The sequence below is a fragment of the Aspergillus steynii genome (assembly GCF_002849105.1).
Source record: "Aspergillus steynii IBT 23096 chromosome Unknown P170scaffold_2, whole genome shotgun sequence".
Taxonomy (NCBI): domain Eukaryota; kingdom Fungi; phylum Ascomycota; class Eurotiomycetes; order Eurotiales; family Aspergillaceae; genus Aspergillus; species Aspergillus steynii.
Window position 1 is genome coordinate 4,180,038 of NW_020194399.1, and position 26,436 is coordinate 4,206,473.

The 26,436-nt window shown below is 54.3% G+C and overlaps 10 protein-coding genes across 10 annotated transcripts; 3 read left to right on the plus strand and 7 right to left on the minus strand.

The window, feature by feature from the left end:
- Nucleotides 1-14: 14 nt before the first annotated feature.
- On the plus strand, nucleotides 15-2,582 carry P170DRAFT_462695 (uncharacterized protein; the record flags this gene model as incomplete). Its single annotated transcript, XM_024852113.1, has 1 exon — nucleotides 15-2,582. One exon carries the CDS (start codon nucleotides 15-17, stop codon nucleotides 2,580-2,582), a length of 2,568 nt encoding a protein of 855 aa, XP_024708153.1.
- A 666-nt stretch (nucleotides 2,583-3,248) lies between these two features.
- P170DRAFT_472744 (alpha/beta hydrolase) lies at nucleotides 3,249-4,775 on the minus strand (the record flags this gene model as incomplete). Its single annotated transcript, XM_024852978.1, has 2 exons — nucleotides 3,249-4,218; nucleotides 4,282-4,775. The coding sequence occupies 2 exons, from the start codon at nucleotides 4,773-4,775 to the stop codon at nucleotides 3,249-3,251; spliced, it is 1,464 nt and encodes a 487-aa protein (XP_024708154.1).
- Nucleotides 4,776-5,158: 383 nt separating this feature from the next.
- P170DRAFT_351096 (J domain-containing protein) lies at nucleotides 5,159-6,148 on the minus strand (the record flags this gene model as incomplete). The annotated part of the gene is made up of 1 exon (XM_024843840.1): nucleotides 5,159-6,148. The coding sequence occupies one exon, from the start codon at nucleotides 6,146-6,148 to the stop codon at nucleotides 5,159-5,161; it is 990 nt and encodes a 329-aa protein (XP_024708155.1).
- A 249-nt stretch (nucleotides 6,149-6,397) lies between these two features.
- P170DRAFT_350170 (putative FHA domain protein SNIP1) lies at nucleotides 6,398-7,408 on the plus strand (the record flags this gene model as incomplete). The annotated part of the gene is made up of 1 exon (XM_024843783.1): nucleotides 6,398-7,408. The coding sequence occupies one exon, from the start codon at nucleotides 6,398-6,400 to the stop codon at nucleotides 7,406-7,408; it is 1,011 nt and encodes a 336-aa protein (XP_024708156.1).
- Nucleotides 7,409-7,655: 247 nt separating this feature from the next.
- On the minus strand, nucleotides 7,656-8,164 carry P170DRAFT_472747 (uncharacterized protein; the record flags this gene model as incomplete). Its single annotated transcript, XM_024852979.1, has 2 exons — nucleotides 7,656-7,861; nucleotides 7,957-8,164. The coding sequence occupies 2 exons, from the start codon at nucleotides 8,162-8,164 to the stop codon at nucleotides 7,656-7,658; spliced, it is 414 nt and encodes a 137-aa protein (XP_024708157.1).
- A 962-nt stretch (nucleotides 8,165-9,126) lies between these two features.
- P170DRAFT_349166 (LipA and NB-ARC domain protein) lies at nucleotides 9,127-14,095 on the minus strand (the record flags this gene model as incomplete). The annotated part of the gene is made up of 4 exons (XM_024843723.1): nucleotides 9,127-12,572; nucleotides 12,897-13,037; nucleotides 13,090-13,723; nucleotides 13,790-14,095. 4 exons carry the CDS (start codon nucleotides 14,093-14,095, stop codon nucleotides 9,127-9,129), a joined length of 4,527 nt encoding a protein of 1,508 aa, XP_024708158.1.
- A 221-nt stretch (nucleotides 14,096-14,316) lies between these two features.
- Nucleotides 14,317-15,135, plus strand: P170DRAFT_114811 (uncharacterized protein). Its single transcript, XM_024842329.1, has 2 exons — nucleotides 14,317-14,627; nucleotides 14,709-15,135. Exons 1-2 carry the CDS (start codon nucleotides 14,465-14,467, stop codon nucleotides 15,011-15,013), a joined length of 468 nt encoding a protein of 155 aa, XP_024708159.1. The 5' UTR covers nucleotides 14,317-14,464; the 3' UTR covers nucleotides 15,014-15,135.
- A 36-nt stretch (nucleotides 15,136-15,171) lies between these two features.
- Nucleotides 15,172-16,335, minus strand: P170DRAFT_434581 (putative mitochondrial methylglutaconyl-CoA hydratase (Auh)). Its single transcript, XM_024848746.1, has 2 exons — nucleotides 15,918-16,335; nucleotides 15,172-15,827 (listed from the first exon to the last, which is right to left on the minus strand). Exons 1-2 carry the CDS (start codon nucleotides 16,256-16,258, stop codon nucleotides 15,257-15,259), a joined length of 912 nt encoding a protein of 303 aa, XP_024708160.1. The 5' UTR covers nucleotides 16,259-16,335; the 3' UTR covers nucleotides 15,172-15,256.
- A 150-nt stretch (nucleotides 16,336-16,485) lies between these two features.
- Nucleotides 16,486-20,125, minus strand: P170DRAFT_403467 (uncharacterized protein). The gene is made up of 2 exons (XM_024846476.1): nucleotides 19,950-20,125; nucleotides 16,486-19,869 (listed from the first exon to the last, which is right to left on the minus strand). The coding sequence occupies exons 1-2, from the start codon at nucleotides 20,037-20,039 to the stop codon at nucleotides 16,540-16,542; spliced, it is 3,420 nt and encodes a 1,139-aa protein (XP_024708161.1). The 5' UTR covers nucleotides 20,040-20,125; the 3' UTR covers nucleotides 16,486-16,539.
- Nucleotides 20,126-24,650: 4,525 nt separating this feature from the next.
- Nucleotides 24,651-26,319, minus strand: P170DRAFT_423674 (uncharacterized protein; the record flags this gene model as incomplete). Its single annotated transcript, XM_024847519.1, has 3 exons — nucleotides 24,651-24,693; nucleotides 24,758-25,142; nucleotides 25,209-26,319. The coding sequence occupies 3 exons, from the start codon at nucleotides 26,317-26,319 to the stop codon at nucleotides 24,651-24,653; spliced, it is 1,539 nt and encodes a 512-aa protein (XP_024708162.1).
- Nucleotides 26,320-26,436: the final 117 nt, after the last annotated feature.

A 26,436-nucleotide genomic window follows, 5' to 3' on the forward strand; every position in this document is an offset into this window, starting at 1 on the left:
TGCCTTTCCCCAACATGCCTACTCCCGAGCGCAAATCTGGCTGGTCGCGTCGCGCCTTCGAGCCACCGCAGGATCACCGCTCCCCCTTCCGCCGAGCCCATCTCGAATCTCGCGCCACCGATCGAGTCGACGCGTCGCATATTCCAAGTCCTTCCAACGCCTCGACCGCTCGCCGTCGGAGAAATTATAGTCAAACCGGGACTTTGCGAGGAGCCTTTGAAGCCATCTCTCGTTATCCCACCATGTCCGACAACGAGGACTTCTCGACCGACCCGTATGCCCTGGGGACTCCCAATCGGAGGCAACAGAGCTTCAACCCGGCCTCCCCGGACTCCAATCCCCCGAACGAATTAGCGGAGACGTACCGGCAGATTGACGACGCGGGGAGTCTAATTGACTTCGACGCGCCGGAGGACGAGGATGTTTATATCCCGCGCACGCAGTTCCGCGGATCCCGCAGCAGAGGCTCTTCTCTGGGTTCCACGAGACGAGACCATGGCCTGTTCACTCATACAGACGCGAACTACCTAGAGGACACGACGGATAATCCGTATCGTCGAAATTCCAGAGATCCGGTGCGGGACGAGCAACGATTGAGACGGGCGACCTCGAGCCGTTCGCCAGTCTTGAACAGAACCGGTACCGCCAATGCTTTGACATCGGAAAACCTACAACGACGGGAGGAAGAGGAGGCGCATATGTCGCATATGTCCGAAGAAGATGATGGGTTCAAACCCACACTGAACCTTCCCACAAACTGGGGCAGTCGGGGCACCCATCGTCGAGACTGGTTGAGGGATATCACGCGACGCAAGGAGCCTGAGACGAAAGAAGCTGTCGAGGAGCCCGCTGCTACTTCCCCTCCGAAATTCAATCTTGACTTGGCCTCACGCAGCAGTCACCTCGAACAGACGAACAATGTAAACCGAGCCACGACCGATGAACGCCAGGAGAACCGATATAGCAGAGTCCCCCTTTCCGATGCACAGAACAACCTATCTACTGAAAACAGAGCTGAGAAGCTGACCGGCGGCGATCAGATTCCCAACACACCTATCATGGTCTACAAAAACTCCACCTTCACTAAGCGCAGTCCGACCAAACGAGACTCACATGACCTGCTTCGCAAGCTCTCCAGAACCGAAAGCCCAAACCAACCCCAACGCCTGAGTGAGTTGCGGACGCCAGAGGGGCCCAAAATGCCGGAGAATCGCATTTACGACAAGACGCCCGTCGTGACGGGCGCCTGGATCGATACTCCCGTGACCGAGCGGGCTGACCGTTTCCCGGACCATCTCTCTAAAGATATCGTACCGTCGCAGGTTAAGAAAGATCAACCCCCAAGTGCGCCCCAACAGCCACAGTCACAAGTCGCTGAGCAGACTGTTGGTTCCGGGTTACAGTCTCAGAAGGAACAGGAGCGTGAAACAGAACTGAGAAAGGATCGAGAGAAAGCGGAGAGTGAGAGGAAAGAAAGGGAAAAGAAAGAGTCGGATATGAAGTCTCAGGAGGAAAGAAAATCGGAGCAGAGGAAGGACGATAAGAAGAAAGAAAACCAAACGGACAAGCCCAAAGACACCCAGAAGCCGCCATTGATCAAACCAGATCTGCCCAAAAGTGCCCTCGAGACAGTCATGCAAGACTTCAAAGCCGACAAAGATCGCCTTGACGTTGGCGATGACACCATCGAATCTCTGCAGCTGATTCTGGACGAACAACCAAACGAGATGAAAACCGAGGCCGAGGAGGACGCCGCATACGAGAAGTCCGTGATGGAAAAGCTTGAACTCGCAGGCTCCAAGGGCCGCGATGTCGTCGACCTCGATGGGCTCAACGAGAAATTACGGGCTTTTTCGGAGAACATCAACAGGGTTAAAACGGGACTGGCCGGCCTCGAAAAGCAGGTCGATTTGATTCCAACTTCGAAGAAGGACATGAAATCGGGGCGCAACCGTGCAAGTGACGGCTGCGAGACATGCAGAACTCATCACCACGACCACACGTCGAGTGCGATTCCACTTCCACTTCTATGGAAGCGCGATGCCGTCACGCAACGAGTCCGTCCAACCGGCCTGGCTTGGTTCATCGTTCTTCTGTTTGCCTGGTCTTACGCAGAATCGACCATGTGTGATTACTATTGCCATCCGATTGCTGCCAATGTGTGCGAGGGAAATTGCCTACTGCGCGATGCACCTCAATTTCCCTTTGTCCTTCCAACCATGCTATGGCGCTGGTCTCGCCTCTCTGGTGTCCTAGCCCCTGTCTGGGCTCTTTTACTTGCTTTATTCAAACTCGCTGGGCAACTCATGGGCTTCTGGGACGGGTATGTGGACGAGGCTCCTCGTGCATACAACCTGTCAGGCGAGATCCGGATCCGCGGCAGCCAAACGCGGGACTTCGCAGTCACTGCAACCCCTACGCGAGGGCTCTTTGGCTTCGGTGCCCCGAAGCAGCAGGATGGCATTCGTTACAACAGCATCCCCGAGCCTGTTCCAGAGTCTGTTCCAGAACTTGATCTCAATCAGAATCCCGCCGGAGCGAGCAACGACGATGGATCTATGGACGACGACGAATACATCTAATCATACGATGTAGCGGGAAGGACTGGTCTTGCTTTCGTTTCTTTCTCATCTTGGATCTTTATCCATTGACATACAGCTTACTAGTATTTGATATTCATTCGATGCATTTTTCCGAGCGGAGTTGCGGGTGAGGCCTGGACGGAACTGGATTTAGTATGATGGGCTGGGTATTTTTCATAGGCCGGGAGTTTATACTGTATACCAGTCATTCAATCTCATTCAATTTATTTGTGACTTCACTCTTAATTTCTAGGATGAAAACAAAGGATGATCAGAACAGCTAGAAATCACCTGGTAGGCAGTGGCAGAACCTTAAATCCCTTATCTTATCTTTTTATCTTATCGGGATGGATCTAGATCGGCAGTTGGACTTCAGGAAACTGGACACACGATAGGTTGACTCTAGTCATGATGTAATTGCCGAAGCAACGCTACGTATCTTATTCCTTCAGGGGAGTACTAGCAGACGGATAATCAGTTGGTTGGAAGTCTATGTCACTATTTATAAGTATCTACAGCAACCAATCCCGAACACAGAAATATATATAGACAAGAACACAAGGGGAATCTACACCAACGCTCGGCAGTGATTGAAAGGTTGCGAAATCAAAGAAAAATCCCAGTTATCAACAAGAAACCACGTGATTAGAGGCGCAATAGTTTGGTTCATAGCTTCGCTCTCTCAGACCACTCTTTTAGCAGTTGCTTCTCCCCTTCCCAGCGCCAGGTCCTGCATTTACGCAGTCGATCGTCCACCTCCTCATCGGAGAGAGGCACGGCATCATCGAAGGAGATTTGGTGAGTCGATCGCAGTTTGTAGGTGATGTAGTTGATAATTCCGGTCGACTTGACCGTGTTCGCGGTTGCGTCACTGCAGAAGTTGGCCATACCGTCGAAGAAACGTTGTCCAGCAGACGTTTCCATCATCATGAGTCCAAAGCAATGGGGCATACCCTCGAACTGCTCGACCACGACCGGAACACCGACCTGATGCATCTTGCGGGCGACAACCAAGCCCTCGTCCGTGAGGCCCTCCTCACCCACGGATATGAAGACGGGAGGCGCGTCCCTCCAGAGATCCTTGGGCGCTGCTAGGGGGCTAACAAGGGGGTGAATGAGAGCGTCTGCATTCGCGAATAAGTCGACACGTGGGGGACTGCAGGGCCAGGACTCATCCGAGGGTATTTGCGGTGGTCGATAGGCTATCTCGTGGTCTTGAGGTGGTGGTGCCAGGTAGTCGTAAGGCGCATTGTGAACGACGGAAGGCATGCATCGCGTAACGTCGCACCAGGGAGAGCTAAGAGCCAATCCGGCGGGAAGCTCAATGGGAATTTCGTGCCCATGGAAGCTGATTGTTGGAGAGACGCGCCGAAGCGTAAGGAGGGTTTGAAGCAGAACCAAACACAGGTTTCCTCCAGCCGAGTCGCCGGAAAAGACAATCTTCTTTGCGGGCACAGCTTCGTGCAATGAGCCGGGTGGCGGCGCGAGGAGCGAGAGGTAGGCGACCAACGCATCAAGGAGCGCTGACGGAAAGGGATGCTGAGGAGCAAGACGGTAGCGCACTGATAGAGCACGAGCACCCGTTCTCTTAGAAAGCTCAGTCACCAGGGGACGGTGAGTACAGGGATCCATCAAGCTGTAAATGAAGAAAACTTGTAAGCATCTCCTTAAACAAAAGTCGCCACGGAAGTACACTTACAAGTACGCCCCTCCGTGAAAATATAAGATCACCGTGTCCGACTGTGACTCCTCCTGCAGCTTCTTGTATTTGTCTTCCTCCGAAATGTCCGGCTGTGGTGCGTTCTTGCCTGCCCCGCTGCGATACCCCGTCCACTCGGCCTCGACAGGCCTAACACCCGGAATATCGAAAGTCTCGCCACCTGCTTTCAGGTCTTCAATCGCCTTGAACAATGCGTCTTGCACTCCATCCTCGGGCGCAGGCAATGTGACCTTGGACACCCACATTGGCCCTTTGATGCCGGGATCTCGCATGCTTTGTTTCTGCTGGACGCCGATAGGCAGGAAGAAATTTATGAAGGAGCGAATGACGACGACGGTTAATTCCGTGCGAAGGTCTTGCTTGCCTGAGACCGGAGACAGACGCATGCCATGAAGAAGAACGGTCTTTAGAATGAGCGGAACACGGGCGACGATCGCCTTCAGGAGGCCGGCGGACATGTTGAGATTGCTCATGACGGGCAAACTCAGACACAGCACAGGCAGAAGACCAGTGCGCTTAAAATAAAGGAAAGAAAGAAAGTAAGGGGTAAGATAGAGACGGTTGACGCCGTCGCCAGGGAGAAGGTGGGAAATGAAAAAGAAAGCGACGGCGAGAAGAACCGCGGAAGTCGCAAAACTGGGAACTCGGAGTGCCTCGGTTGACGTCGATTCGATGCAGCGCCAGCACACGAATGGAATTGTTCTGCAGGAAAAGTGGACCGGAACTTTTGTGGGGCCAATCTCCTTGTAACGATATAATCCCCTTGCATTATTTAGTCTGTAGGCATCAGTCAAACCTCCGCATGCTCCGTGTATGTACAACAACCAATTCCAGCGATGATTCTCTCCATCATGTTTTACTGCATGTTTGTAGCTTCCCCCTTCTGAGTGGGTTCAGGGGCAGGAGGCCAAGGTCCAGTTTTGGACTTGTCTTCATGTTCATTCCGATTTGGTTGCCCTTGGCCTTTGGCAGCCATAGTCTCGATCTCAGCCTCGGAATCGGAAGAGGTGCGAGGATTCAACAATGTCTGATAAACGGGCTGTTCTTCCTCCTTCAACCCATAACCGGACGGGTCCCGGCGGATGAGAAAGTGCTGGACTTTAGCCTCATTTGAGGCCATTTGGTTGACGGTATTCTCCCGCCGCCCCGTCAAGAATCGGGTAGACTCATTATTGATCTCTTGAAGCCGGGACTCGTAGCCCGAACTGAACCGAGTGATGTAAGAGGCCTGCATGGCACCTCCGAGGAGCGTGAGCAGGACAATGAAAGTGGTGAAGGTGCGGTTGTCCACCATGTGTTGCTGCTTTCCCTTGTGACGATTGCGCCATCGTTCCCAATCTTCCCAGGTGGCATTTGTATGAATGGGACCATAGTCACTGGATCCGGATCGCGCCCAGGAGGGAGTCGGGCCTTGGTTGCGATGAGGGTGAAGAACCCAACCTTCGCCGGAGAGGTCATACGCAGCTCGTCTGGCCGGGTCGGAGAGGATCTCGTGAGCAGCAACGACTAAACGATACCGCTGCAGTCTCACTTCGGGAGCGATGTCTTTGCACAACGGATGGTCATGACACGGCCGATCGGGATGGTAGATCTTGACTAGCTCGTAGAACCGGGACTTGGAGTACGGAGCCTTTCGATCCTGTTTGAACACATCATAAGGGGTGAACGAGGAGGAAGACGGCCAGGACAGGTCTTGTTCGGGGAAGCCATGAGCCGTGGCGTAAAGTCTATAGTATCTATGGAGATGCTGCGCGGAATGAAGCCGAGAGAAGAGTGGCGGCGAGGGGCATGATGGAATCAGCAATTGCAGTTCATGGCGAAAAATGTAGTTGGAGTTCTTGAGCATGACCGCATGGTTTTCCGTGGAGGAGACGTCGTTTACTCCCCCAACAATCTTAAGAAACCATGGGAGGGAAGAAAGACCGAGGATGCCGAGGGGAAACAAGCGGAGAGAGAGCGAGAGATGATGTTGTGACGAAATCCCGATGCCATCACGTGCCGCCGTTGCTGGACCCAAAAAACTAAAGCCAACTCCCCCAGCCTTTTCCCCTTCCACCAAACTTGCCCCGATCCTTTGATACAACCCAATCTAACCATGGCCGAATCGCCTGACGGCTACCGTGACCGAAGGCGGCATCGCTCGCCGCGCGATTCCCCTGGTCCCTCACACGATCGCGACCGACGGAAGCGTGGTGACGATGATCACGAAAGCAGCTCACGACGTCGTGACGACCATCGAAGCTCGCGCCGGGATAGCTCGCGCAGAAGATCCTCCCGCAGTCCATCTAGCCGAAGCACCCACCATAGAGATTCCGATCGCCGTCGTCGAGAGCGTCGGGATCGCGACAGGAGTCCGGACGACGACCGGAGAAGACGCCGCCATCGTTCTCCCGACGAACGGCGGTCTCACCGACGCCACCGGGACCGAGATGCAGACGACGAGAAGGAGAGACCCTCTCGACGACATCGAAGTACCTCCCGCTCCCGCTCCCCGGCCCGACGCTCGCGAAGTCCCCCGTCGCGCGAAGTGAAACGGTCTCGAGGACCCCTTCCGTCCCAGAACGACGCATACAAATCGGAGGTGTCGCAACCGGGGGATTCGTCGGCTCCTCCGCCGGAGAAAGAGAAACCAAACTTTGGCAATACGGGCCGCTTGGCGGCGGAGAGCAACACTGTGGCGGTCAACGGAGAGTCAGTCGTTCTCAAGTATCACGAACCTCCCGAGGCGCGCAAGCCGCCCGGCAAAGAACCCTGGCGTCTCTACGTTTTCAAGGGCGAGGATGTGCTGGAAGTGGTCGAGCTGAATGAGCGCAGCTGCTGGCTCATCGGACGAGAGCGGCTGGTGGTGGATTTCCCGCTGGATCACCCGAGTTGCTCCAAGCAGCATGCCGCTTTGCAGTTCCGGTTTGTCGATAAGCGGAACGAATTCGGGGATCGCATCGGAAAAGTCAAGCCCTATCTCATCGATTTGGAGAGTGCCAACGGGTCAAGCGTGAATGGAGAGTCCATTCCAGGCGGACGATACGTGGAAGTGAGAGACAAGGACGTGCTGAAGTTCGGCCTGAGCAGTCGAGAATACGTCCTCATGCTTCCACCACCAGCATGACAGCGTGCATTCACATCCGCTAGAAACTAGCGAAACACCGATCTATGCGAGACATTGATTTACAATGGTTTTACAACAAATGAAGAAACGTCAAGTCATAACGATCATGTATATTACACAAGGATCTGTGAAAAATAACAACCCTCAACTATATGAAAGACATTACACATGCGACGAAGAAGAGACAACGATGCTACCATAGCGCCTGGTTTTCCTTTCACCCCAGTCCAGTGGGGATCGGGAGGGCTCACGAACCCAAGGTCTCCTTGGCCTTGCCCTTAGCTTCGCCATAGGCCTCTTTAGTCTTACCCTTCGCCTCGCCCAGGGTCTCTTCGGCCTTACCCTTGCCCTTTCCGGCGGCGGCTTCGGCTTCTCCCTTCAATTCTTCGGACTTGGACTCGGCCGACCCGGCCACCGAGCTAGCGCTGTTTTTGATCTTTCCGGTTGCTTCCTCTGTTTGATTGTTAGCTTCTTCAAAGACCTCGGAGACTAAATTGGGAGAGAAAGGGGGAGGAGAAGGAGGAGGAGGAGGCTAGGGTATCACGTACGGCCCTTCTCGATACCCTTGACCGCGGCACCGGAGAACGCCTTGTCGGCCTTCTTCAACGTATCCTTGGTGGCTTCGACGGGACCCTTTTCCAGCCGTGCCGTCGAGGAAATCGATCGGTTCAGGTTCAGACCAACGGCTGGGGAGCGGATGGAGCTGCGAGTCGCCAGGCGGGCAGCCATGGGAGTGATGCGGGTGATCGACGACATTGTGTTGTATAGTTGTGTGGGTGGAGAAATGAGATAATAGCAATGAGCAATTGAATGTAGAGATTCAGTAGATAGAATGGAATTAAAGGCCATGCTAGTTCCTTCTTGCCTCTATATACTCCGTCAGAGGCGGCCACGACGTCATCGACGCTCTTACGTCGATAAACGGTCAGTGGCCTGCCCCTTGGAGTTTAGCGCCGATCTGTCGACCAAGGCATGCTCAATTCACTTCCTCGTTCATCAGCTCATCATGGTCGATGATGTCGAGGATGCTGTCTGAGTTGAGGGTTCCACTGGGCCAGGAGCTGCACGCTGGACCGCCAACTACACGGCGGCAGTCCGCAGTCGAGCCACGGCTGCGCACGGACCCTAGGCCAAAGAGAAAATATACTCCGGAGGGCATTCATTCATTCATTCATCTTCATTATCATTGCGAGCCATTCGCTGATCCTTGCACCCACAAGGTCCCATTTCCTCCATGCCCACCGTCTGATGCGTGGAAATATGCACACAAACCACAAATCAAAACGAAAAGAGTGAGTCGACCATCGTACTCCATGCGTATCCAATACTCTCACATGTAGAGGGGAGAAAAAAACAAAACAACATCAACAACAACAGATGATGCAGGCGAATGTGCAACTGTCAATTCAATCCGGGAGACGCCATCACATATGCCCCTTTATCCATTCATCAATGCATCTATCAACATATTAACATGATTTATATCTGCTTTCTGTGAGAACGCCTGCAAGGGGGGACAGAAAAAGAAAAAAAGAAAAAAAAAAGAGAGAGAAAAAACCACAACTCCAAACCTCATTCTTAAATGCATTTCACTTTCCGGATTCATATGAGCCTTCCATGCTTTCTTTGATTGATTGTCTTTTCTTCCGTCCTTTTTTGAGTTACCTTTTCTTTCTTTCGTTTGCGGCAAACGCCTATCACCGAGGAACCCATACTCGTCAATTCATTCCAAACCGATCGAAACCGGGATGGGCGGGAGAGCTGCCACTCCGAGCTCGAGCAGTCGGCATTTCCTGAGGCTGCATGTGCAGCTCATGTGGGATTAATGGTCCTGAGAGGTTGGGATGATACATGCTGAGCGGCGCAAGGTGGCCGGGGACCGGTGGCGCGTCGTAGGGTCGAAATGCTCCCAGTCTTTGGTGAGTTTCGCGCACCTCCATAGGGTGAGCGCCCAAGAGCATCGGTTGGGGCTCGCGATATTCCCAGCCACGGTCCATGCCCGCCACGGAGTGACTCAGAGGATCGATTGCTCGCAGCTGGTGCTGTGCGGCATAACCCACGTCCGGCGAGAACGGGGTCGTCAGTTGGGGTTGCGTAGGTGGATATGACGGTACGTCCCCGACCCAGCTTCCGGCGCCCGAAATGGCGTGTGGATGTGGGATAACGTGGTGTATGTTGGCAGGCATCGCGGCCTGCGCGGTCGAAGGCATCGGCGACAATCTCGGCGGAAGGTGTATGGGGTCTGTCGCCCACGACTGGTAGGACTGAGCCGATGGGCCCCGCGTCATCGGCTGTGGAACTGGATCGGAGATATAACTCCCCACGGGTATCTCGCTGGCCTTTGACGGTGGCGGCGGCGAAGCACCTGGCATGATTGCAGACGGATGGGATAGCGGATTCAGATTAGTTGCCGACTGACCGGCGGATGCTGGTCTTGCGGCAAGGCTCTGTCGACGCACGTGGGCAACTTCAATATTACTTTCATACGGCAGCGGAGGGATATAGGTGATAACAGAAGGAGTGCTTGCGGACATGTCTCCGGCGGGAGCAACCGCTCTCACGGCTGATAGATGTCGGGTATGGTATCGGGTCCCTTGCGCCACGTTCAAGTCCAAAGCGTGCAACTGCTGCGTGAGACGTCCCTGGTCAGGCTCGCTATACGTGGATTGTGCCATGCGATCGGGTTTGGGCTCGGCGACGAACGGAGACGTGTGAATGGCGCTGGATAATGAATCCTCGGAGGCATTGTTCTGGAGTCCTAGAAACGTCGGACGAGACTTCCCTCCCGGGCTGGAGGACGATCGCTGTTTCGCGGAGGAGGTCATTTCACGCGCACGTCTGGCTGCCACGGTAGCATAAGTAGGTGCATTTTCGTCATTGATCAACGGCCGCTCGTCCACCAGCTTTGGAACTTCCTGGTCGGAGTGAAGAGGGCTCGCATTATGTACGGCCGTCAGAGCTTCCGAAGCCGATGCCATGGAACTGGTACGAGTTCTTTCCACGATGCCACTCGATGCGCTCCTCCCTTCGACGGGAAACACCTTGAGAATTGGTTCGGCCAGCTTTGGACCACGGATATGCCGCGGGAACCGAGGTCTTTTGGGTGGCTTCTCTTTGGTCGGCCCGAGTTTGGGCGTCTTTTCAACCACCTGCCACCCTTGCTCGTCAAATTGCTGCGGAGGGCTAGAAGTCTGCGCTGATTTGGGCCTCTCCGTCGAGTAGCTCAGTTGGGACAGCGCGGGAGAGGCATGAGCCACAGGCTTCGCATTCTCCCCGTCCGTTTCATATCCGATGTCCTTGGCCGCGTTTGTTTCTCGGTAAATATGCGGAACGAAAGGGTCCAAGTTGAAGCGCGTTGAAGGCAACCCTATCTCCTTGGGTGATTCCACCGGCGGCGTCATATCACTCAGATCCCAGGTGAAATTGCGGCTCAGTCCGTCGTCTCCCGAGGAATCCGGAATAGAGGAAGAAGAGCTACTTGAACGGTCAAAGACTGAGCGATGCCTGCGGATGGACTCTTGCGAGGAGCTTGGAGAGACCCGTTCAATTTCCTTGCTGATGCTCTTCATGACTTTCTTGAGATCTTGTCGAGCCTCGTGCACGATGGCTGGCTCGCTCACAAACTTTCGCGGGAAGTTGTTGGCCAACACGGAAGCATGAGTTTCATATTCCCGGTAATCCTTCACCAGGCCGTAATTGTCGGTTTGGTCCATCCGCTTTTTTGCGTTCTCATAAGAGAGGATAAACACGCGCGTTGCCACCATCAGCCATGAGTTATAGTAGCCAGCCACCTGCTTTCCCGCACCGGCGGTTGGGTCCATTTGGGCTCTCCTCTCCTTGTCTCTGATCTTCAGCTCGTCTCGGCAGAATCCTTGGACCACGCTATGGATCTTGATCATGTCAATGGATCCGGAATTTTGGTAGATTGAGAAAAACGCATCCTGGCTGCTTTCCGTCTGCGATTCCGACAACTCTGGAACAATGGCTTTCACGTCGAAAATCTCACCCCTCTCTGATCGTGGCGACAAGGCTTTGGCCTGCAGGGCATAGGCGTCCGATGTTCTCTCGATGAGTCCGTAACGGATGAGGAACCCTATCGTTGTGTCGATATCCCCGGAATCCCCGACTCTGCTGTGACCGTATATGTCGACGTTCCAATTTTCCAGGGCTTGTTTTCCTAGGTTGATCATGCCGATCGGAACCTGGTGGCCAAAAAAGGACAGAAGGTTGATGAGGTTCAAGGCTTCGAAGTGATTCGTCCGGTAAAGATCATGCATGATACCGAGGAATGGCTCGGCCAACTTTTCGTCGGTCAGGTGAGAATCGAGATGATAGCGCTCCATGGGCTTTTCCGTTGCACTGAGGCGGTGGCTGATGGCATGAATGGCCAAAGGAAGACACTCATAGTGGGTGACGATCTCGATAGCCTTGCGGACCTGTTCGTGAGACGGTTTCTTGATGCCGAGATCTTTGAAGAGAAGTTTGCACGCATCTTCAACCTGAAATGGGCTCATTTGCAGAGAATAGGGCTCGTACAGTCTCTGTTTCTTGCGCAACGTCCTATCAACGGAGGTATAGATGATGCTACATTGCTTGTTGAAGGGAAGAAACTGCTTGAAGTGATTGAGGTCATTCTCGTGGTCAAATGAGAGTCCGTCAAAGATCAGCAGCCACTCCTCACGGCCTTGAAACCAGGTGCGAACGGACTCCACGTATTTTTGAGAGACTTTGGTGTCCGGGGGTTTATATTCTTCGCCGTCGGTCAGTGTCGCTGCCTGAGCAATGTCCCAGAAGCATTTAAAGACCGATTCCCTGGACTTGGCATCGATCCAGAAGACTCCCCCAGAATAGCTGTCACGGTAAGACCAAACATACTCTCGTGCCAGGTGGGACTTTCCAGAGCCGGGGCCGCCGCTGATCAGAACGGCCACCAGGCGTTGCGATCGCTTCTTAGCCTTGAACAACCGGGTATGCAGAATGTCGAGTTCTTTCTGCATTCCGACGAAGGTCGCATTCGGATGAAAACCCGGGGGCACCACGAAGAGAGGCTCTTTTTTTATGATTCTAGACAAGGATAAATCCGTGCTACCGGCAAGCTCGGACACTGGCGAATGTCGCCCTTCCGGCGGAGGCAAGCCTTTGTCGGGGGATACAGCGAATTTACCTAAGGAGCCAATAGTCAGCATCATCTGACTGCTGCTTCGGTGGGTACTAAAGATACATTGTGCGGTAGGGTACAGGAAAGTGTCATCAAGCATCAAAAACACCACGTTCGCTGGAGAAAGAACAACCCGCAAAGACAGGAAGGGGAGAGGGGGGAAACAAGAAATGAAAAACGACAACAATGACAAGAACGGTCAAAAGACAAAAAAAAACGCTAGACGATGTAACTGAATCATTTCGAAGAGAGATTGTTTTTGTTTGCTTTTCTGGTCTTCTTCTTTCTCCTTGCTGACATTCAAAACAAACCCCGATCATACATGCTTACTGGAATAGGATGTCTCCGAGGGCTCCTCAATCTCATAATCTCGCAAAGTAACGGAAGGCGAAGATGCAGGAAGAAAATTGGTCCTACCGATTGCACGAAGATCCGGCTCGCTTCCTCCCAGGGGAGGCGAATCCATCCGTTCTACACCACTTGTCAGCAATCCGATTTCATACCCACACTTGGGCCGACTTACCATTACTAAAGAGCTCCCTGGCCTTGGTCCGTTTCATAACTCTACGAGTTTCCTCTTCCTCGGCCCATCGGTCGTGGATCACGCGAGGGGCGTCATGGGAATAGCGCAAGAGAGCCTCTGCGACCGCCTCGTATCCCGGCGCGCCGTCGTCCTCGAACTTGCACATGTGGCGATGGTCCGACTCTATTCCCATGCGTTCGACGCCTGCCGCGACGGGGGCTGCAGAGCTTTCATCCACAATCACCTCCCGGGAGCCCTTGACATCCGTCGACAGGGTCTCATGGAAGAAATAGATGTGGAAGCGGCCCATGATCTCAACGAAGAGACTGTTGATGTTCTGCAGAGTTTCGTTGTTGGATCGCAGGGTTCTGACGAGGTGCGGCGAGGTATCGAAGAACTTCCGAGGCAGGACCGCACTGCAGATGTTCTGCAGCAGAAGCCCCCATTTGGCGATGTCCGATCCGTTGTGAGGGGTTCCCAGGAACAGGATACCGTACGTGGACACGAAGATCGACCGCAGATGCTCGGTCTTTTCATTCGAGAGGTTGCGACTATAGATCAAAGCTCGCTTGACGACCAACCCCCCGAGGGAGTGGCACACGAAGATGATGGGGCGATCCGAGCATGCGCGAAGCTAGAAGAGGGTCGGGTGTGTTAGTGAACAGTGGCAGAGTCGGACCAGACACCCGGGGTCACTTACATTTCGGTTCGCGGCCAGGCCCGAAGCCAAAGTTTCGGCGTGGTTCAGGATGCGATCCTTCGAGGTGCCGTCGGTGAAGGCCGTGACATTTGCATTGTAACCGTACGTCAGGATCCTGACTCGGCTGGTCCCCAACACCTCAGGCAGCAGATCGGCCGGCCAGAAGACGCCGGACTCGGTGGCCCAGGTTTTGTAGGGATGACCGTTCAGGCCGTGGACCAAGACGATGTCGACCAGAGGCTTCTCGGGGCAGCAGTAAACCTGGGTCAAGCCGTACTGCTTGACCCGGGCGGCGAGCGAGGTCATGGGGAGGGCAACGACGGGGTGAAGCTCAGCGAGTTGTGGTCATGCGCGGGAGGGGAAAAGGACACGATCTGAAAGGCTTCAACGATGACTCAAAAGACGAGAGAAGAAGACTGGAGGGAGGATGGAGAGACGATGGATGGGCGATGGTGGATGGAAGATGAAGCGTGTGGGGAAGAGTGAAGGCAGCGACGAGGAGGATTGCGGGGAGGCAGCCGAAGGAAAGATATTTATAGCAGCGCGAGACGAGGAGGGGAGGGCAGGGTGAAGGGGCCAGATGACGCCGGGCGAAGGTGCCTGGTGCCTGCGCCTGCATCGAGGGAAATCATTCAGACGCTAAAACGTTGGGGCTGACCAGGCCGAGTCATCTGCATGATGGTCTCGTATGTCTACACCGTCAACCCACAATCCTCAGGATTCACCGACGGGCGGATCAGCCTGATTGAGCCGAGTACTATTTCCCTGCCAATGCGAGACGGAGTGACCGCGAGAGGAAGAAGAACTCGACTCCGGAGAGTACAACCCATCCCAAACTGTATGAGGAGAAGAATAACAACGTTTAGCGCTGCCGATCGCCGGGGGATTTCCGCGCGCTAACAGGGAATCGTCCATTCAGCGAACAATCACTGCGGTTCATTCCTGTCCACTCCAGTGCATTCGACAATGCATCTCCGATCGGTTTCTACTTTTAGACCGTCCCTGCCTTCCCGAAGGCTGTGGCGTCGTGCATCTCACTGGCGCCTCCAGGCAGAGAACCTGCATAGATCCCGTTTGACATCCGCCTTACGTCCGATTGCCATCCCATCCAGTCAGAGCAACTCGATGCTACATAAAACCCCGGCGGCTCCTCGTTTGGAACGACGGCCCGTCCAGCGCGCCAGGGTTCATCGCGACCTGGACCAGGGCAGGGCCGGCCAGTGAATCATTCTCGCATGACTCATGCCTTCTTTCCATTCGTAATGAATAATCGGGCCAGGCTGGACAAAGTGTTGGACGGTAGCCTCGGGCGTAGGGACGAAATCAGCCGATGCATCGTACGAACCTTACGAGCCTCATTTGTCGTTTCTTTTCTTTTTTTCCCCTGACTCCCTTGGAGCATACTATAATTGGAACGAGATCGACAACCAACATGGATGATACAATCTTAGTATACACAACGCGCGTTTATCGTCCCCGGAAGGCAGGCTTCCTCTTTTCCGCAAACGCCCGCAGAGCCTCGTAGCGATCTTCCGTCTCCATCACCCCGGCGTAGGCCTCGTTCTCCGCCGCCTCGCCGCGCTGGTAGCCGTCGACGGCCTGCAGCGCCTGCTTGATGGCGACGGGCCCGCCCTCGCAGATGTCCATGGCCAGCTTGATGCTCTCCCGTAGCACCTTCTCGCGCGCCGCGCCCTCCTTCTGCTCCTCCTCCGGCAGGATCTCCACCAGCCGGTCGCAGAGCCCGATGAAGTAGGATTCCGCGCCCGACACGCGGCGCCCCGTGAGAATCATATCCCGGGCGCGGTTCACCCCGATCACGCCGGGCAGGCGGTACGTGCCCCCGGCCCCGGGAATGATGGCCAGTCGCGTCTCTGGCAGTCCGACGACGCTGGTCGAGCCGAAGACGCGCAGGTGCGTGCATAGTGCCAGCTCCAAGCCGCCTCCGAGCGCCGTCGACGAGATGCCGGAAATCGTGGGGATGGGAAGGCCGGCGAGGTCACGGAATGTGCCGCGTAGCTTCGACAAAAATTCGTTGGTCCTGGAAATCGGGTAAAAAAAAAAAATAATCATCAGATATGTACACAACACTACAATTCAAGAACAGACAACTGGATCTCGGCAAACGTACTCTTGTTTGGTCATGTCCACCCGCTCCTTCAAATCGGCGCCCGCACAAAACGCCGCGTCGGCATTGCTGGCGATGACCAGGGCTCGTGTGGGACCGACACCCCCTTCGGCGGCGATGGATTGCACGTGTTTGGCGAGACTGTCCAGGAGGCTTCTCGACAGGGCGTTTCTCGCCTTGGGTCGGTTCAGCAGCAAGACGCGAATGTTCCCCGATCCGGGCGCGGGGATCTGATGGGTCTTGATCACGGCGTCATCGGGGGCGGTGCTGGAGTATCTTGCAATTGTGAGGCGAACGGAAACGACGGGAGGGCGAAGGGATGGGAGGGCGAGTCGTGGGGGCATTTTGGAGGTGACGTGAGATGGTGAAGAGGAGCAGGTGATGGGAGGTGGAGGAGAGTGAAAGGTGGAAGAAGAACAGCTGATGAAGAAAGGAGAGAATGAACGACTGAAGCTGTGGGGAAAGCTTGGGCGGGTTCGTGCGGGGAATGAACTGCCCGCGGATAAGCGCTCGTCCTTCTGTCTCTGTCTATGTCGATGTCTATGTCGATGTCTATGTCGATGTCTATGTCGATGTCTATGTCGATGTCTAATAGATGGGTATAATATATACAGGCATGCAAAATCTAGTCCAGCACCCGTTGCTCCTGCCAGTGAGTCTGGCAATACTCTTGCACTTCTTCCCCGGTCGGCCAGGGTCCCAGCAGCTCCGATGCCGTCACCGTGTCATACGCCGCTTCCAACATCGAATCCACAGCTGGTCTTTCCTCCACCTCGTCTGCCAGCGCGGTTTTTTCGGTCGCCTCGTGCGTCCGACTGAGCTGCTGCCGCGACCGTGTGCCTAGATGTCCCTCGAGGAACGCACTGGCTGCCACCACGACGGTCCGCAACATTCTCGCGCCATTCTGGTACTCTTCGGCTGTTTCCTGGATGTTCGATGCGTATCGGCTCATCCATCGAAGGAGCGTGCATAACCCGTCATAATCTTCGGCAAACCCAAGCGATCGCACAAGTGCATGGAAGATGGCCGGAGAGGGGATATATGATAGGCGAGGCAATGAGTCGGATCCAGGTGTGCTGCTCGTCGCAAACACCGGCTGTGTCATGGACCCCTGGGTAACCATCCGGTCAAATTGGCTCCGGAGGATATGAAGACCGCTCGCAGTCATGTCCTCGCATGACAGATGGTCAGCATCAACGTGTTTCAATGCGCCGTGCCCTGCCGCTTCCGTCACGACCTGCATGCCCTCCTCGATGGCGCCCGGCTGCGCTTTCTCGGCCATCATGAATTTGGAGAAACTGTTGCAAAGGAGTCGGAATGCCTCGGGCCGCACTTCAATGCGGTGCTTTTTCATGCGGCCAAGCAGTTCCAGGCTCTCGTACCACGTGAAAACAATTTGCGTGTTTTTGCTGACCACGCGGTTACGATGAGGGATACGGCTCCTACTAATAGCCGAGAAGGCATGAACCCACGCCTCGGGGGGCTTGGACTTCCGCACCATCAGCAAATTCAGTGCATGTTGGAGGTTAGTGGAACTGCCCGGCGTGTAAGAGAAAAGCGTCGCAGGCTTCAGGGGAGCCCTGGACCGACCACCCATGATTAAGGGAAAGGCGTCCATGACACGCGTAGTATGTCGAATCAAAAGATCCTTAGGCGTCGGAAACTTGCATAAGAGGGATATGAAGGCAGTGAACAGGTAGTCGGAGATCTCGTTCAAAACCCTCCCACTCCGTTCCCGGTAGGCGATCTCGCTACCCCAGGTAGTACACAAAGCCATGACCTGCTCGTTGGAGAGACGGCTGCAGGAAAGATAATCCAGACCGCACCGAATATTCGGGGCCGAAGGAAGAAGTGAAGCCAGCATTTTGCTGCGCGGCCGAATGCCCTGAGACAGCATCTGATGAAGAAACTCCCCCAAGGTAGGTGGCTCCGTATGTACGTATATTAAATCTCGGGCGGAAGAAGGCTCCGGGAAAACTTCCAATCCATCGCCCGGCAGCGCATGGCTTGAATGACCAAAGTCATTCTTCTCTGACTTGTCGCCGTGGATCAACTTGTCGACCATCGCACCGTAGACTCTATCCTGCGGCGGCAGGCCTTGATCTTGGTACGAGAGGAAGCATGCCCAGGCTTCCCGCACGGTTCTGGTTGAACGCAGACGGGCCTCCCAGATTGCCGCGCTGGAGGGACTCCCTACCGGATTGCGCAGATGCCGGGGCGGGGGTGCTGAAGTCCGAGTCTGAATGGTTGGGCTTTTGTCAGTATCCCAGCCGGCATAGATCCCGGCAACCTCTTCCCAGCGAGTATGGCTATATCCGGCCTCCTTCATTTGGGACATCACCCGCATTGCTCGACTACTCATACCTTCAGATCCGCGCTGGGAGTCGATGCCGGACTTCTCTTCTTTCCAGGGCGGCCATGAAGGCGCCTTCAATTCGGCAAATTGCCGTTCTGCCGATGTCTTTTTGTGTGCGAGTTGAACGGCAGCGATAGCTTGGTAGCTCTGCCGGGTCACAGGCATGACCGGGTGGTTGCTCGCCATCGCTCGGAGAAGTGTGAACTGTGCTTCTTGCTGTATCGAAACGGATCGAAATGATCCTTGTCGGCAGCGAAGTGCGAGTAGCCGAAGCACCAGATTGAATTTGGCGGTCATAAACTTCATGTTCGGTGCTGTCGCGCGAGACACGCCGTGTGCCTTGTCTGATTTTAGGAGGGTCAAGTACGTTGCGAGCGCGCGCACGATGGGAACCTGAGCCTGCGGCAGCAAATGACGCGCATGATGAAGCAGTCGAACGACGAATGTGATACACATATTGGGATTAATAAGGGGTGCTGCGTCTTCAGTCCGGACGTTTTCGAGCCACACGTCTTCGGACATGGCTCTCGCATATGCTCTTGGTCTCGGTAACGGCTGGCCGCTAATTAGGCTGAGAGAGTACAGCAGAAGAAGGCGATATGTATCCAAATCGAGGTTCTGCCGTAACAGAAACAAGGGGATGAACGGTGGGATTGTGCGGAAACAAGAGCCATTCCTCAACCTGTTCTTATCCTCAATCGCTAAGATTCGGAGAGCAGCCTGGTAAGGTGTGCCGGCCGAAAGCACCCAGGTCCACACTGTCAGATCCGCGGTGCGGTATCCTCGTCGAAGGAGATACTTCTCAAGTTTTCTGCGCCTGAACCTATGGATCCCAGCGTCGACGTCTGATTTCTCTTCGGGAGGGCTCTTGATCTTAAGCTCTCCGGGCCTATTCTCGGAGCCCATACGACGCTCCACATCATACATGTATTCAGCAAGAGCTCCCTGAAGCGAATGCCTGTGGTGGATTTTATAGGAGATCCTTTGCGACTTGGTTAAGGGTGTCATGAGAGGATCGTTGGGGTTTCTGGCTGCCAGCGCCCAATTCGCGCTGCCGTCGTTGTCGGAGTAATCGAAAACGTTTTGCAGTGTATCCATCATAAACTCGGTGGGAGTCGGCCTGATCGTTGAAGAATCCAACTTGGAGCTTCTGCGAGGATTGCTTCGGCCCGTGCTGGGCCTCTCCTGTGGTCGTTTTCTTTCCGCATCGCTTTCCGGCACCGATTTGCTACCAAGCGACAGGGGTGAAAGTCCGCGGGGATGAGGAGACGGTTCCGGGACCGCTGAATGCGATGCGAATAATTTGAAAGACGCTAGATTGGAGCTGAATTCCGTGCGCTGCCGCCGCTTGTCGGTTGGGCCCGGTGGGTTGTAGGATCGGCTTAGGATAGTCTGTAGCCGCAGGCCACACCAATATTCACAGGTCGCAAGCTGCCCATTCTGATCCAGCTCACTCGGATGTTCCTTTTGAATCGACACAGGTCTGCACGGAGTCGAATTGATCGATCGGGACGGGATTAAAGACGGAGAAGCATTGGGGAGGCGGTTTGAGCGCGGAGTCGCGTCCTGCTGGCGGAAGAGGCTACTGGAAAAGCATTCCTGCAGAGACAGAGGTAATCGGTCAGTCTATGCCGAAGGACGGAGCATCCAGACTCGTCTGACGAATGGCGAGCACGAACCTTTGGCCATGAACGACTACTGAACATGTGCGCCGCTCTCAGAGAGGAAACCCTCGAGCGGCTCGGCGCATGGCTGAATGCCGATGACATCCATGAAGGAGATGGAGGGAGGGGCCTGTGCAAGGAGGAAGGGCGTGCCAAAGGCAGGATGGCCAGGAGGGAGGAGAAGAGAGGAGGAGAAATCCAAAAGCGCGAGTTGTACTTGGGATGGACTCGCCGGCACGAAAAAGGGCCTGCTCACGTGACCGGCGTCACGAGATGCGGTTGTGGGCGCGCAGAAGATCTCCCTCTTTGCCTTCTCCCGCCTGCCATCCGATCCGCCGTCTCGTCCGCATTTTCTCCCCGGCTCTGTTTACTGTCTGGCTCGCCCTCGACTGCCTCGGCCTGATCGAGTGCCGTCCTCGTCGCCAATTTGCCATTGTGGTGTCGCCTTTCTGCCCTCTTTCTCTCCCTGGCTGCGCGCCCGTCAAACTGACCCTCCTAGCCATTGGCGCAACCGCTTCGGCGAGTCTTGTTGCGATATCCTCTTTTCTTTCCTGGCCATCTCCCTACCCCCTTTGGAGGTAAATTTTATATTTACAAATTAATCTCAAGGCCCTCGACCCCTGGGCTAGATCCACGTGAAATCTCGAGTGCAAAAAAACCCTTGCTCGACTGGGACAACCCATCCTTTGTTCTCGGATCCACGAAGTACTGCAGGAACGGCGCGACTCCGGAGTCATGAGCGCAGACGAAGGAGGAGGCACGGCGTCCATGTCGGCCACAAATGGCGACCTGCATACTTCCACACCTGATCCGCCTGCGTTAGCCACGCCGGGCAAGCGAAAGCGCGTTTCGAGTCATGATGACAAGGCCGCCCAGGACGCCAGCAACTCGGCGTCGAAAGCGTCCCAGGAAAAGGTCAAGCTGCAGGAAACCCTTCGAAACCTCGTCGACATACTGAGCAAGTGGGCGCTCCCTATCGGCCCCATCTGTCGCGCATTTGATTGCTGACCCGCGCTAGAACTGACGGCGAGCTTCACCTGTTATCGTGTCCGTTGTCGACATCGCCGTCCAAACCTCGTTCGAAACGCGCCAAAGTATCGGGTGACAAGGATGAAGGCGCCAGCATACAAGCACGCGTGGCTTCGGATCGCTACGGTACGCTCTCGGAATTCTTGAGCGACATCGAGAGGGCGTCGGCTGCCGTGATTGAAAGGAACAAAGCTCAGGCCAGCGCGACCCCGTCGGACGGAACACCCTTGACTGAAACGGTCAATCGCATCGCTGCTTTCAAAAAGCATTTGAACAGTCTTGTTCGTCAGGCACAAACGACCCCGGCCAACATCAAGACTGAGGCATCGGAGGATGATGCGGAGGCGCCGACGAAAACTGCCCCGTCCAATGTGGAAACGCGTAGCGACAGTTTGGCATTAACCTTGTTCGGCAACCCATCTAACCCCAAACAGCTATACTCGAGCCTGCAAAAGTCCGTCAAGGTTCCGTTGCCTTCGGATGACCCGCAGGCCGAGAAGTTTGTCGAGGTTCAGGCGCCGCTGTCTGAGGAGGGTCTGCCGAATGGGATAACCATCACCAAGGTCGCACCTCACAATCTTGAGGCCAAGCCCAAGGAGCCCACGAGGACATTTGGCGAGATCTTCGCTCCTCGAACAACCCTGCCTCAGTTGGAACCGCCCCGCCGTGCCAGATCGTCATCTCGAGGGGCGTTCGGTAGCTGGATCGACCCATTTGAGGCAGTCACCAACTTCAAATCTTTCCTTGGCGATCGTAATAACTACTGTCTTGCGCCCCTTCCTTCCGGCCAGTGGCTCCAGTATGGCGGCGTCACCTCTTCTCCGTCATACTGGAATCGTCGGCAGAAGCAGTCGTCTCAACATCATGTTGACGAGAAATTCCATGAGGATCCAGCCATGTGGGCAGATGACGACGCGTCGGTCTGGCAGGGGGTATACTCCTCGTTTGCCCCATCTTTCGACAGCTCGGGAGCCGTTGTCCAGGCCGACTCCAAAGACTTGGTGTGGTGGAAGAAGCGAGGGGCGAAACGCCTGCACATGCTGCTTTCTGTACCAGATCAAGAGAAACACGAGGAAACGGTATCGGAACGACCGGGAAATATCGGCGAGCTCGATGAGAGTACTCTGGAGGAGATGGTCAAAACATTCAACCCAGAAGACTTTGCGGACAGTATTTCCCACACCGATGCCCCAAAGAACAAAGAGACCGACGAGAATGAAGGAGACAAGGGGGAAGGAAACGATGGTCAAGAGCCGCAGGACTCGGAAGATGTGTTGCGAGATATCTCCGATCTCCTGGAGACCCTGAGCTCGTATCAAAGAATTCGCAACCTTGAGACCCCGTGGAGCCAGGGTGCCGACGAGAAAGAGACCGATATCGATATGGATGCCCCTGATGTGCCTTCTGCAACAGAGCAATGCGTATACGAGACTTTGAAGTCAAGCCTAGCGGCACTTGTTGCGACCCTCCCCCCACACGCGGTCGCCAAGCTGAATGGAGACCAGCTGGATGAGCTGAATATCAGCCAAAAGATTGTGATTGAGAACCCGGACTACCACGGCACCATGGAGAAAGATGAGTTCACCATCCAGCAAGAGCGATCTGCAGCCATGGCCCCGATGGCAGGAGGTGCAAACCGAATGTCCACACCGTCGCGCTCCTCCAACTACCCCGGGTATAATCAGCGCGCATATACCAATAACGCTCGGGTTCAGCAGCCACCGGGTGGTTTCCAGACCCCACAGCCGTACTACGCTGGACGACAGCCCTCGACGTCGGCGCCATACACTCCTGGGCCCCAACAGCAGCATTACGCGGGGGCTCGTCCCCCAGCGACGCCGTCGCAACGCCCCGGCTACCTTCCCGGGTATTCTCAGCCTACGCCTCAATATAGCCAGGGTAATGCTGGCCCCCAATTCCAACGACCTGCGCAAAATGGCTATGCCCCTTACCCGGCACAACACGGCATGCCTGCTCAAGCTTCTCCGCAGCAGCCCTACACCCCACGGCCAGGACAACCCGGACAACCGGCAGCATACAATGTCCCTTATGGCGCAGGACGCAGTGCCTCTCCTCAAAGACAGCCCACATATGCAGCACCACGGACACCCTACATGACGCCCGGTCCCAACTCGCAAAATCCTCAACGATACGCTTCTCAACAACAGCAGCAGCAACAACCACCACAACCTCCTCCATACGGGAATTACCCCTCCAACCAGGCGCCGCCACCCTCTGGTAGCTACTCCAACTCGGCTGCCGCCATGACGTATGCTCGAAGCGCCGCCGAGCAGGCGGCGCTGATGGATCGCAATAAAGTCCAGCTTGCTTCTCATCAAACTCGACAGAGCCCATCCACACCGCAGCCTCCCGCTGAACAAGGTAGCTCTCAAGATCGGAGCGTAACGCCAGGGGGCAAGCAAAACGGTACCCCGGTAGCTTCATGAGCAGATGAATTATAGTGCATTGGAACTTGACTTGCTTTCCTTCCCCCCTGATTTCTCTGTGCTTTCTTTTCCTCTCCAAAATACTTCTATACGTCTTGCCTCTTTTCTAGAACAGCAAAAAAGGGAAGGGTTGGTTAATGGGTTTAACATTTTATGATCACAACTTTATTTGTTTGTCTTACCACTTGCTTCAGTGTCTTTGTCTTATCCCCTTTTTCAATTCTTCCCCTCAACCTTCGAGGGCCATGGTTTACTACTAGATTTGATTCGAGAGAAGGAGGGTATCTCCTTGATGAGTTTCACAGTCCTTCCTCCTTTGATCCGTTCGTTGGTGTACTCTGGGAAACTTATCTCTTTTGATCGTCCTTGATTTCTTGAACCAAGATCTTTTTATTCCCTTTTTTTCCTCTCTCCCTCCCTTTTCTCCTTTCTTCCTCTGTTCCTCTTAATATCTGTTTTCTTAACTACACTACTCGGTGGGTGAATTGTTCAGCGAATGGCGCGGATTTTGAAGAATTCCGGACGGGTCTGGTTTATTATATTTATCTGGGTTGGTGAGTGGGAGAGGGTCTCTCGATTGGATCCCTTCTTTTCTTTGCTTTTTCGTTCTTTTGCTATTCAATCGGCGTTGAGATGCGCGTTTGTTGCGACGTTGAAGTCTCCTGCTTTTTCCTGTATTAGTTTAGTCCGTGTATCCTTCTAGTTGACAACCTACAATGTATCCTTTACTAGTTCAATACCTTCTACCATGGTTCGCGCTATGTCAGGTACCATTATCTGCCTAATTTTGAGAATTTAAGGAACCAAGAACCAAAAAGGTTGAGTTCAAAATCATCAATTGAATATAAAAATGATCCCAAGTCAAGCATAGTATACATAAGGCCTTCGTGATACAGTACACAATTTCCAATTCCAATTCCAGAATCGACGGTAAATCGAACTCCAAAAGCAAATGACAGTCAAAACTTCAGAAATCTTCCTTTTGTTCTCCCGTGTTTTTCCCTCGTCTAGTCTTTTCTGTGGGACTAGTCCTTCCTGAACGCCTCTTTTGTTTCAGTCTATCCCATCCTTCTTTCTGAGTCGCTTGCAGGCAATCTGAACAGAAAATAAAAAGGAAAGAAAAAGAAAAATGCAGTAATAAATGTCAATACCGGTAGATAGGTCTCGTGAAGAAGAATCGTCAATCGTAAGTCGAATTATCGATAATGGTCCGTGGTTTGTAAATAAAAGGTCTCATCATTCAAGGAATGAACATCGCGGCTACGGTCATGAAACCGAAGTATCTGGGAAATGACAATTAGTCGGTTTCAAACATTAGAGACATGAAAAAAGGAAGCGTCGACATACAGTGTAGCACATCTCCAGCCATCCTGAGATGCCACCAAATGTTCCGCGCCGGTCGAATAGTTGGAAGCAATGGCAGCCGCAGCGCCTCCCACGAGGGCGACGACGAGGAGACGACCGGAGAATTCGGCGATCATAGCAAACGATAGTAGCGGGAGGAGGATGGCAGCGGAAGCAATGATAATGGCAGAATAGACCGACGAGTTGGAGGGGCTGGAGATAGCGCGTGGTGCAAGAGAGATAAGGTCCTGGGCGTGGTCAAGGAAACGGGTTTCAGCTGCTGCGATAGGATTGTGCTCTTTCATCCATGTACGGTATGTCTCGGTGTCCTTTTCGGAGGCGCGGGGCAAGGTTTGTAAGACTTTGCTGTATGCGCTGAGGGCAGTGTCTTGTTTCAAGTCAACATGATGTTCTTGTTGAATGTTCTTAATTTCGAGAGGGCAGGAGCACTTACTGTATTGCTGGGTCTTATGGACCAGAACCCCCATCACTTCTTCCCTTCGATAATGGAGGGACGAGTACACCTGCGCCTGGGCATCCATGCGTCGCGAAGCCGGTAAGACCTTGCTCCCCTCTTGTTCGGCCGCAGCAATACGGTGCATTTCTTCGTACTCGTCCAGCATGTGCAATTCTTCTTCTAGATGTGCGATTTCATCCTGCAAGTGTAGCAGCACACGGTGGTTCACACTTTCAAATCGACGATAGAGCGGGGGAAGGGAGGCTTCTTTTCCTTCGGTGGAAGAATCCAACTGCCAGGATACAAGCCCATAGCCAGACGGTATGTGTGCAGTCTTAGTGTTTCTCCTAGATCTCCGGCTAACTCGGTGAAGGTCCTCCCCGGGGCTTCGAGGAGGAGAAGGCGGAAACGGAGGCCGCTGGAAAGGAGCAGGGTTTGGGGATGGATAGTATGCCTCCGGCGACGTGACCGTATCGAGATTGCGTCTACCCGGGTGAGTCAAGCCGTCAGGCAGAGGGCCTGAGCCGTGAGACCCGTCTGTGGAGTACTTTCGACGGACAGGGTTGTGTCTGGCTAACTGTAGGGGCGCCGCAGTAGGTGAAACATTATAGGGACCTGTGGAAGTGCGGGAATCCATGGATGCTTTAGACTTCATCGAGGACGTTCGACTGCGGCCGTTCGCTGCTTGGCTTGTGGAGCTGGGCTGGCGCGCGGCAGGTGCAGCATATGCAACCTTCGGTTGCGCAGGGGGTGGTGCCCCTACGGAGGATTTCGACGACGGCAAACTGTCATCATCGTCCTCCGATGACGATGCATCCGATTCCGAATCAGCCTCAAGGTACTCAAATACGTTTGGTGCTTTTCTTTCTGCTTCTGCCGGTTTTGGTTTGGTGGCCTGCGTGTTTGGCGCCTCCGTCGAACCTGGTACAGCGTGCTTTGGGGCCGTGGACTGTGTAGACGAGCTATCTTTCTTGGAAGATTCCGCAGAGGACCTAGAGTCTTTTGAAGTGGCATGCGAAGCCGTTGAGACCATGGACGCTGTTGAGGTTCTGTTGGAACCGTCTTTGCGTGCCTTCTTAGAGCGACTAGATCCCGAGTAGAACGGCATGTTGATTGGGAATATGACCGGTGCGAATCAAGGGGGTGATGGATGTATTGCGTCAGAACTATGAAAAACGCTGGGAATCTTTAGCTATTATGCCGTTCCCCATCCAGCATGGGGAAA